Source organism: Uloborus diversus, chromosome 9 (genome assembly GCF_026930045.1).
Source record: "Uloborus diversus isolate 005 chromosome 9, Udiv.v.3.1, whole genome shotgun sequence".
NCBI classification, from domain to species: Eukaryota; Metazoa; Arthropoda; class Arachnida; order Araneae; family Uloboridae; genus Uloborus; species Uloborus diversus.
This window is the reverse complement of record NC_072739.1, coordinates 150769051-150781038: the sequence shown is the minus strand read 5'-3', so window position 1 is coordinate 150781038 and position 11988 is coordinate 150769051. Positions and strand designations below refer to the sequence as shown.

The following is an 11988-nucleotide window of genomic DNA, read 5'->3' as shown; positions in this document are numbered from 1 at the left end:
TGCGCCATTGAAATTTTTAGGGGGGGTGTGAAAGGTTCTTTGGAGAGGGGGAGGCTCTTGCTTTTGAGGGGTTCGAGCGATATTTAGGGGGGCACCCTTGCTCCTAGGGCGGGTTTCCCTCGCATCATTAAAATCCTACAATAGCGTCTAGCCTTTTGATCAAGAATCCTTTAAAACTCATCAAAGAAGGGTCATTAGTGTGATGAGATACTGGTGACGTTGTTTTTTCTAGCTTACCTTTGTAAAGCTTGTAAATGGAGCCTTTTTTCAATGTAAATCCATTTGAGCATCTGGAGAAGGAGATAACCAACTCAACTTTACTTGACAATAAACCATGTGTGTTTATTTTACGTTGAGAAAAATGTCGAAGTGTTGAAAAATTTGCATTTGTTTTGTTGTTATAATTATTCATATACAGTTGTTTTATCATGGTAAGTCCATTCGGGGGTTTTGCCTACCGTCTTCCTTAAAGGACTGTTTTTAATCTAGTGTCTTTAATTTATAGTGTAACTAAACTTTCCGAGGTATTAAACGCGTTTTATTATTTTGATTCATTGACTGTATTGGTTGGCTTATTATAGCTTTTTAAAACATTTTTAATTTTAGTAAGTAATGTTTTAGCAACCTAATGCGTCAGTATCCGATTCATTATTCTTTTATGTTTACCTCTAATGACAGAATCATTTGTTGTTCACAAGGAACGAAGTCTAAATTGACGACCATTTCTGAAGAAACATTACCTGAAAAAGTTTTCTGTTTCTTAATGTCTCTTTTATAATAATTGTTTTATGGCATTTACTTAGAATAAGGTTTAGTAGTTCAATTACTAATGAATGCAATGAGAGTGAACTTACAATCCGGACAATTTTAATGAAAGTAATCATTCGACGTATGTTCAACTTTTTTTTCAATGTATACTTCCTCAGGGGTACCCAACTAGGAGGATTTCAATGGCGCAGACTGCGCCATTAAAGTTTTTAGGGAGAAAGGGTTTTTTTTTTTTTTGGAATGGAGGGGGGACGCCCTTGCTTAAAGGGAAGGGGGAAGAGGCTTCCCTTGACCGTTTACTGGTACGTTAAGTGGGCTTCCCTTGACCATTACTAAGTGGTGCATCCAACTTTTTTGTAACAATTTACATGTTTTAAAGAAATTCTCATTATATTTTGTGTTTGTTAATATAAAAAATAAATCCCAACGCAAAATCTGACTTTGGGTCTCCTTACTAAAAATCGTAATAAGCTACATTTTTATTAACATTTTTGAGTTTTTCGGCCCCACAATTTTTTTAAACAATATGTGTTTGTTAGAGACGTACCGAGTAGCACTTTGGCCGAGTACCGAGTACTCAGCCTTTCACTACTCGGCCGAGTACCGAGTTACTGAGTACTCGGCCTTTCACTACTCGGCCGAGTTACCCAAGTACCAATTATGTTTTAAGAAGAACCACCGACACACATGTGATGAATTTTGAACTTATTAGAATAGTAGTATAGACCTCCTTGTCCATATAATAGTTTTTAAAACTAAATTCCTGCTAAAATTTAATTACGCATTATATAAACAATTTTGTTTGTCAAAAATTTTACAAAAAAATTATTTTTAAAATTAAAAATAAATAAATAAAAGGTATGATTAATCAAGTTGGAATTAAAACAAATTACAGTAAAATCCCTCTAATACCGACACTAACAGGACAATTTTTTTTTGTTCGCAATAGAGATGTGTCCGCAGGACAAGGGTTTAATAATGTTATTTGCATTGGAACTGGGGAATTAAAAATTGTCCACATAAGAGGGGTGTCCGTTAGGAGGGGTTTCACTGTATACCAATCAATAATAGTTCCAGTCCGCCAAACATCAATGGTTTTTAAAAGCAGATAAATTAAATGTGCAGGAACATTGCAGACACGTGTTTCCGCCCCCCCCCCCCCCATTAGAAGGAACGTCTTTTTCAGTGCATAGCATGTGAGGTAAAGAATGTAAAGACATTGGACAAAAAATCTGACTTTTGTCGGACGTCTTTAAATCCACAAGCTCCTATTTTGTGCATTGACAAAGGAATCCCTTGTAACGCGAAAACACGTGTCTGCAGTGTTCCTGCACTGTGCTTTTAACGTCGTTTTATTTCCTTTTATTTTTTAAGCAAAGGTATTTTTATATTTTTTATAACTAATTTTTGTTTGTAGCAAAAATCCGTTTTTAATATAAAATTCCATATTTTCTATACTTACCTTTTTTGCATAATTTTTAATAAATAAGTTTTATTAACTTTGGGGACATTAAAATAAAGATTTATTCCATTGAAGCATTTCAAACTTCATTATTCTCAAAATTTAAATTTGACTTATAAATTTTAATTGTAAATGATTGCAGAATATATTGCTTGCTCTTTTTTTTTATATAAATTTTAGTATCTGTCTTGGACAATATTCAATTTTTTGAAACTACTCGGTATTGGCCGAGTATCTGATCAGAATTTGGCCGAGTACCGAGTGCTCGGCAAATTGGCCGAGTAGGCCGAGTACCGAGTAGTTACCGAGTACTCGGTACGTCTCTAGTGTTTGTAAGCCATTTTTTTGTGACGCAATGGGAAGGGGTCAGTGACTCTCTTCCTGCAGTTTTTTCGTATTGAAGTTCGAAAAACGCAATTTCAAAACATCTTCGATGACATTAAAACAACAGAGTGGGAGGGGGGGATCTCTGGAAATTTTCGAAATTGAACTTCCAAAAATGTAATAGGCCACTTTTGGTGAAGCTAGATGAATGGATGAGGTTTGGAACTCTGCCCTGGAGTTGTTTTGAGTTTCCAAAATAGCGATTTTAAGCCTTCTTTCGTGATATTTATTTTAAAAAAAGAAAATAATTGGTTTTTTGTGATGAAATTTTCGATATAGATACTTCGACCCTAATATTTTAATGTGTTTCAAATACACGCGTCTGTGACAACTGTAAAAATACTCTTAATGTTGACTGAACTGGTACGTGGGGTATTTTTTCCACTTTGTTTGGTCAATAGCAATTGAATTTACTAATTAAAAAAAAGAAGAAAATATCAATAAAAGATGGGAAAAAAAAGTTTTCAAAGCTTACATTTATATTATGTTTGGTACAGATGTGATATACCCCCCCATTTGGCAACATTCGATTTTTTTGCACAAAATTAAAATATTTTTCTCGCCAATGAGGCAATAATTTTGTATGCATGGCATCCCTGGCCAAACTAACCTGTGTTTAGCAACCCGAAGGCAATCTTACAGATCTGTTCAAACTTGTTTACTTGGGTTGTTGGGGTTTCACGCAGGAGAGATACGTGGTGTTGTTTCGTGCAATATACCTTACAGGAATGCTTATTTTGTGTTAGTTTAAATTCAGTAGTTGTGTTTTGAAGTAAAAACATTAGAAAATGCCAGTTTCTTCAAACTTGAAGGTTAATTGAAAGTTAACTCCAACGTGGTGTGTATCTGTAACGTGCCATTGTCATATGATGTATTGTTTTAGACTGAGTGTGAATATTTATACCATATAAAAAGGTAAGTTCTTTATTTTAGAATTCAAAAAAAACCTCTCACTTCCAAAATTCTTTGTTTTTACAAATCCTTGAGGGGTTCTTGTAGTTTTTAACTTTATTTTTACTGTATGTAAATTAATTTTACAGAAATAGTACGGTTATTTTGTTCTAAAAGTTAATTCTTATCGATGCCACGAATTATTTAGACATTCTATTAACGTGCCTCCTTTAGGTACTGAATTTTATGTTAACAATTGAAAGTTCTTTCGGTTGTACTCTTAAAAATGCTGAATTTTATTAATAAATCTGCACAATAATGGTGCATATTTCACACTTAAAACTGTGTCATTATTGTACACTGAACGGAAGGAGCCACCCTTGGGTGTCTCCATGAAAATATACATAACTGTGACCATACTCCGACTGTAATGTATATTAACAGTCGGAGGGATAACGGACCGAGCGGAGCGAGGTCCTGGCGAGCCAGAGGTCTCATAGTACTTTCGTAATGAGACCGAGGCAGGGCCGGCGAGCCGAGGTCTCATTACGAAAGTACTATGAGACCGAGGGCTCGTATCCCGGAGAAATGATGAAAAAAAATTAATGCATTAATTTCGACTTGTAATTAATACAATAATTTATTTCATTGTATTTTAATATGTTTACAAAAAACCCCGGCCCTGTACATTTTTGAAGCATATATTCGTGATGTTTTTTGTTGTGCTTTTATGTTGTTTTTATATATATTGTGTTCTGAAGTGCTTTGATCATGTTTTTTTATCTGATTTTTTCCTGTTGGCGCTAAAAAAGCATCGCTAAGAACGATGTATGACATATGTCGTCATACATCGTTTTCTTGGCGACGCTTTCTTGGCGCCAACAGGAAAAAGTCGCCAAGGGTGGGGTATATCACATCAGTTCCTTATGTTTTATATTATCATTTTATCAATTACTTTATATTTGTTTTTGTACTTATTCATTTGCTGTTTTTTTTTTAATTTAAATTTACTTTTCTACTAATTTTTTTTTTTTTTTTTAAATGTAACTTGGTAGTATTCATTGCTTTTACAAAATATAATGAAACATAGTCTCTAAATCTTCATAAGTTACTATGTGCATACAGGTACAGTTGATATCACGTTTCATGTTAGAAAAATTTTCCACAAATTGATGGACAAAATAGTTTTAAAAACTACTTACGATTTTACAGAGAGTTGGTCTGGGACGAAGCTTTGAAAAATACATTACAAACCTTCATCACAGTCACTGCACATTGTACAAGCATTGTTTCAAATTCTTTTAAAGTTATCAGTTCTTTTGTTTACACGACATGATATAGAATTTAGAATGTCTTGAATGATATTCTAAATGAGAAGAGATACCTACCGGTCACTTTTGATGTATTCAAGGTTACTGTCAAAGAAAAGAATTCTTGTTTGTTGCTCATTCGTCTAAATTGCAGTAAATATAATTTCTCTTGTGGTGGGAGCCGAAATCAATTGCTAAACCATGGAAATTTTTTTAAAAGGTACGGGATCAAAAAGGTTAAAAACTGAATATCATTTCGGCAGTTACAGATCTGTCATTCGAGTTAGAGCAACTGAAATCCCCCTCCCAGGACCCTAGAAGATAGATCTATCTTCTGTGCTCCTGTTCCCTTCCCCCTGCTAATCCCTAATGTGCATCCCAAAGGAGCAGTAGCAAGAAAGGGAAAAGATGAAAGAGGAGGTGCCGCATCCCAGAGGAGCACTTTTCAGAAGAAACTTACAGTCTGTTGAGGTTCGGATGTCCGACGTTCTTCAGAACAAGAAAAGGAGAAGAAAAAAAAAAACAAAAAGTATTCTGCTGTGATGTTCAGTGTATTATGACACCTCAAAATAACCATTAACACAGAAAATTATGATCGCTCGTCGATCCCTTTATCTTCTGTTAATTTAGTGCCTATTCTGAGTCCATGGATATAAGTTGCTTATGCAGGTGAAGTATTTGAAAGATTAACTCAGAAAATTATCTTCGCTCGTCGATCCCTTTATCTTCTGTTAATTTAGTGCCCATTCTGAGTTCATGGATATCAGTTGCTCATGCAGGTGAAATATTTGAAAGATAAGTGATTACAAAAGATCAAAACTTCCCGCTAATCCCCTATTTCCCTAAAGATCATTTACATGAATGCAACTAAAAGCGCTCTGAGGGGTCCCATTCAACTCAGTTCTTTGGAGCGGCTTTCGCAAACTATCCTTTCCTGATGTTTTTTGCCACAAAATAATTGAAATAAGAAAGGAATTTAAAAGCAAGCTTTACTACTGCTATATTTCTTCAAGAAAAAGGGGGGGGGGAGGAAAACTTGTGAAATCGAGTCTGGATATTTTTAAAAACAAGCTTTGATAAATTTTGAATACTTTCATGGGATTAATTGCAATCAATAGAAAACCAGATATCTTATTACTATTTTTAAGTTTTCATAGAAAAAGGTACAATTAATGCGTTGGAGTAATTTTTGAGATAGTAAATTTAGTATGAAAAAACAGAGAGAAAGAATAAATCATTTTGTAATGTCTAAACGTACATTAAAAGAAAAGCACTCAAGATATTATCATTTTCATGCTCTGTTTTTCACGATCAACTTTTATCGACGATCAACTCTTCTATCATGGCCGCCAAGAATCAAGGAAAGTGAGGACCTTGAAGGTTCCCATAATTTTGTTTTTGCTTCAAAATCTAGTTTTCAGCTCCTTGCTTAAAAACTTGGGATAGCCCAGCCCTCCTCATCGGCTCCACACTGTAGCGAAATGACATTAATGGGCAGTTCTCAAAAGGTGGGAGCAAACACAGACTTCAACTTTGAAGCTTCAACACCAAATAACTTTCATTTTAATTAACTCTAAAATTTTTGAGGTAAATTATAATGCTGTATAGAGACAAGAATTGACATAAATTATGGAAAAAAAGCTCTTCAAATGCCCTTAAAAAATATTTTCTTTGCTAAATGGCACAATTTTGGACATACCAAAACGTTAACTGAGCAAATGTACCATCAAAAAAAAAAATTTTTTTTAATTATTTCCATACTTTTCAAAAAAAAATTAAAGGCATGAATCTTACGCTGAATATTTTTTTGTTAATATTTTACACAAATAACAAAAGTAAAGACAGATTATTTACTTTGTAAACGATTTTAGAAAAAAGTAAGTTTGAAATTTGATGCATGTCCAAAAGTTACGATCTTTACAATGCTATTATTTGAGAACTAAGTATATGATGTTTTCGTTTTAAAGGTATTTATCGATCCTCAGAATCAGTTTTTAATTGTTTAAAAGTGTTTTCATAAGCTTTTATGCAGTATCTTAGAAGAAAAGTAATTTTTCTTAAACATACATGTGAGATGTCCAAATGGCGTTACGATCTTGACGCCGATAATTCTGTCCGTTTTTCCCGCCGCTTTTATTATTTTAGAATTTTTTTTTCTCTTCTTTCTTTTGGAAACATAATTTAACGATCTCCAAATAGAAATACAAATTTCTTTTTTCAATAATTTTTTTTAGACATCGTTTTAATTCTTATGACATTAGAAAAAATATTCATTATTAAAAAAGATGTCACTTTTTACATTCTTTCTTAAAGCATATTTTGTTTATTTTTCCTCTAAAAATATATATGTCTCTATTTTTATTCTTTATTTGTTCCAATAAATCAAACTACAAGTTTGTATAATTATTTCGGAACTGATGTGATATACCCCACCCTTGGCGACTTTTTCCTGTTGGCGCCAAGAAAGCGTCGCCAAGAAAACGATGTATGACGACATACGTCATACATCGTTCTTAGCGATGCTTTTTTAGCGCCAACAGGAAAAAATCAGATAAAAAAACATGATCAAAGCACTTCAGAACACAATATATATAAAAACAACATAAAAGCACAACAAAAAATATCACGAATATATGCTTCAAAAATGTATAGGGCCGGGGTTTTTTGTAAACATATTAAAATACAATGAAATAAATTATTGTATTAATTACAAGTCGAAATTAATGCATTAATTTTTTTTCATCATTTCTCCGGGATACGAGCCCTCGGTCTCATAGTACTTTCGTAATGAGACCTCGGCTCGCCGGCCCTGCCTCGGTCTCATTACGAAAGTACTATGAGACCTCGGGCTCGCCAGGACCTCGCTTCGCTCGGTCCGTTATCCCTCCGACTGTTAATATACATTACAGTCGGAGTATGGTCACAATTATGTATATTTATGTATATTATGCATATTCATGTGTATGTACACCCAAGGGTGGCTCCTTCCGTTCAGTGTACAATAATGAGTTTTAAGTGTGAAATATGCACCATTATTGTGCAGATTTATTAATAAAATTCAGCATTTTTAAGAGTACAACCGAAAGAACTTTCAATTGTTAACTTAAAATTCAGTACCTAAAGGAGGCACGTTAATGTCTAAATAATTCGTGGCATCGATAAGCATTAACTTTTAGAACAAAATAACCAAACTATTTTTGTAAAATTAATTAACATACAGTAAAAATAAAGTTAAAAGCTACAAGAACCCCTCAAGGATTTGTAAAAAACAAAGAATTTCCGAAGTGAGAATTTTTATGTGAATTCTAAAATAAAGAACTTACCTTTTTATGGTATAAATCCTCACACTCAGTCCAAAACAAAACATCATCTGACAATGGCGCGTTATAGATACACACCACGTTGGAGTTAACTTTTAATTAACCTTCAAGTTTGAAGAAACTGGCATTTTCTAATGTTTTTACTTCAAAACACAACTACTGAATCTAAACTAACACAAAATAAGCATTCCTGTAAGGTATATTGCACAAAACAACACGTATCTCTCCTGCGTAAAACCAAGAACCCAAGTAAACAAGTTCGGACAAGTTTGCCTTCGCGTTGCCAACCACAGGTTAGTTTCACCAGGGATGCCATGCTTAAAAATTTATCGCCTCATTGGCGAGAAAAATATTTCAATTTTGTGCAAAAAATCGGATGTCGCCAAATGGGGGGGGGGGGGGGGTATATCACATCTGTACCATTATTTCCATGAAGCTTTTTTCTACCTTTCATCAACTTCTTCACAATCATTCCAAAACTTTATTATATGTAAAGAGCAGTATGTATAGCCATTTAAGTACTTCATTAATATCCTCTTTATCATTAAATTGCAAAGTTCAAAAAGTAGTAAATAAAATTTTCATTGGAAAAGTTAAAAATCAGATTAACAGTTGTCAAAAATGGTGAAACTTACATTATGATGATGTCCAAAATCCGTTACCTACAGGACAACAATGTCCAAAATCTGTTACCTACAGACTGCTGATTTAATTTGCTAATTAACAATTTTTACAAATACCTGCTGTCTTTTCATGTTCATATATTGTGTTCTAGGTATGCATACTATAGAATAAAAGCAAAATTGATATCAAATTCGAAAATTTTTGAAATTGCTCAAAGTTAACTTTTTTGTTCCCACCTTTTGAGAACTGCCCTAATGCAACTTATAGCTGTGTTAATTTTTTAAATGAAATTTTAGCACTAACTATAAATTGTTGAAATTTACCAAGATTGGGCAGGGCCCGTCATTCCAAGGGGGGGGGGAGGTTATGAATTTAATGCCCCAAATATTAAATTAATATTGGGGGGGAAACATGGAAATACGAGCAAAAATGTGTGATTGCTTATTATCTAAATTCCCCAACTGCCTTGATTGCGCAGATGAGCCCCTGTCTGGTTTGGGCCCCTTTCACTCGTTAAGCGGGCCCTATTTTAACCTTGACAAACTCCGCAAGCATAAATCTCTGTTTCTGAGAATTTTCTTAAAATGTGTCGTGCGGGAGGCTGGGCATAACGTTAGAACTCAAATTTTTCCTTCTCTCCGGCAGGTGACTTGGTGGGTGTAAAATAACTTTTCCCTTGGCCAAGGTTTGGTTTTCGAGCATGGAGGTTGGGGGCCTCTCTACTCAGGGTCTTATTACCGAGTAAGTCAACTAGACCGTAGCTTAGCGCCCCTGCTATTTGGGGGCCTCCAAATGGCTAAAACTGTTTTAACAAACAGCAAAAATTATGATGTTTGACTACAAGGACGCTCCGAAAAAGTGTCCGTCCTAGGGTCCCCGATATCTTAAAATTGGCCCTAGCTCTACTTACATTGGAAAGAAGTGCAAAGTTTTAGTTCTCTAGAACCAAAATAAGCTTCTCAAACAAAGTTTGATTCATGGAAAAATGTAACAAAATCAGGGTTGGCTTTCTGCTGGCAGAAACTAGTTTTTGCCGTGCCAGTGGCAGAAACTGGTTAAAACCGGCAGAAACTGGCAAAAACTTCAAATCATTTTAAAAAACTAAAGTAATTACTAAATGATGTTTGTTTAAACTAAAAATTTAAACTTCATTTCATCATTGTAAAAAATAAAATGTTATGCTAGTGCCCTTGATTTAGTTCAGAAAGGGAACTTTTCAATTACTGATGCTCGTAATATTTGGATTAATTTAACAAAGGACGAAAATCATATGGGTTCTTAGGCTAGAGGAATGATATACAGAATAGAACTGGCATTACTGTTTGTAATTTGCTCGCAAATAAGCTTCATCTAAGTTGCTTGTGATTGAAATTATCATGTGCTTCAAGAAGAAAGTGTCAAGTGTATCCAAGTTTGCACAAGAATGTGCTGAGATACTGGCTTAACGCAGCATACATATGCAAGTTTAAAGCGATTCTTGCCAGGAATGTTTCAAACTGCTCCATAGGACGCACCCATGATGCATAAGTGAGGTTTTGTGAAATTTTTCCTAACTTTGAAAAACAATGCTGTTTATAAGTTGAGTAGTAGTAAATGAATGCGATGTAAATATATATTTAAACTTTTTTTTTTCATGAATAAAAAATGCATTGTCTTCTTCATTAATAGGAAATTAATTATTTACTTTTTATAACTACTTGGTATATCAACTGAGTACCGAGTAATAGCCTAGTAGGCCGAAATATGTAACCAAGTATACAGTAAGGTACTATCAAAAATAAGGGTAAGTAGGTAGCAGCAGGAGTGAGTTTCAGAATTTAATTTGGGAGGAGCTTAAGTCAAATATTATGAGAATTTTCAGATTTAAGTTTGAGAGTATTAAAATCCTTGTTCACAAAGAGTAATTTTAAATAAGTTTGGGAAGGGTATGAGCCCTTCCTTAAATATACCTTGGTTCTTACAGTATAGAATGTAAGTTGAATTTATAAGCTGGTTAAGTTCAGTCAACACGTAAAATTTGCCCAAAATAATCTTTTAATATGTATTTGCAAAATTTCTCTGCTTTTTTTTTTTTATTAAAGTTTATAACAGAACCTATCTTGATCCTGGAAATAATTCCGGGGAAAATCCCATACCTATGTCACATTATGTAATTCCATAAATTCTGCATGGGAGAGCAAGATTCCTCCTGAAATTTCAGATTGAGTCCTTAAAAATGGTCCTGGCAGGACTATTTTCATGGACACAATCTCAGAAATTTAGATAGGGTCTCCTAATCAAAAGCTAAAACTTTTAATTTTAGCCAATGTCTTTTTTTTTTAAAAAAAAGTTTTGTTTGCATTGTTTTAATTCCTTTTATCTTAATGTGTTTTAACTTTCTGTATATTTATTATCATATAATTCTTTTTGAAGCCATTGTTCTTTTCTTTTTATAGGCTAGATTGTATGTTCTATTTGAACATGCAGCCGGTTATGCGTTGTTTCTCGTCAATGAATTTGATGAAAAACAGTTGCCCCAGATCCAAAAAAGTATTGCTGATATCAGTAAATTCCGTAGTATTGTTGACCTAGTTTCTTTTCAACCATTTAAAACTGGGAGAGATGCTTTGGAAAATATGAATAGCATTTCAGAAGGTAAGCCTTATTTATGTGTGGAATATGTTATGTTAGCAGTTAGCAGGGGATCCACTGATGCGCTATAGCGCATTAAAGGCGCTAGTTGTCTGAAAAGGGCCCCATGTTTCAAACACGTTTTCTCCCCCGCCACCCCCTCTAATTTTTTTTCCTCCAAAATTCTTGAAAATTTAACCGGAACAGAATGTAATAAATTTTCCTCCTGAATCGATTACAACCAGGCCCATCAGTTAGAGGGGCAAAAAGGAAAAGTATAATTACACCACTCAAAAATAAAAGGTTTTGAGTGGCTGGAGTTACTCAGGATCCAGTGCGAATTCTCTCAGGTTAAGAAATTTTGCTTGTTTGAGTTGAGACAATATATTCAGATTCACTCTTAATACAGATTACGTTAAATGCCAAAAAACTAATAGTTTATTAAATAATCAAAATAAGTAAATAAGGAAAAATGATAAGGATCCATGATTTCAAAAATAGCCCCATTTTTTTAAAAAACACGAGTCCTTGAGACCTGGTTTCATGGGTCGTCAGTTTAATCCCTGGCTACTCTTTCAATGACCAATTCTGAAAAAAGTAACCTTCAAACGCTGCAGTG

At 34.0% G+C, this 11988-nt stretch overlaps 1 protein-coding gene across 1 annotated transcript in view; it reads left to right on the top strand.

Annotated features, from left to right (window-relative positions):
* The first annotated feature begins 323 nt into the window (after positions 1–323).
* The window catches only part of LOC129229276 (nucleolar protein 56-like), a 52415-nt gene continuing 40750 nt past the window's right edge, over positions 324–11988 (top strand). The window contains exons 1-2 of the mRNA XM_054863548.1: positions 324–431; positions 11195–11393. Coding sequence (XP_054719523.1) covers positions 429–431; positions 11195–11393 — 202 coding nt within the window. The 5' untranslated portion in view covers positions 324–428. The remainder of the gene's footprint in view (positions 432–11194; positions 11394–11988) is intronic.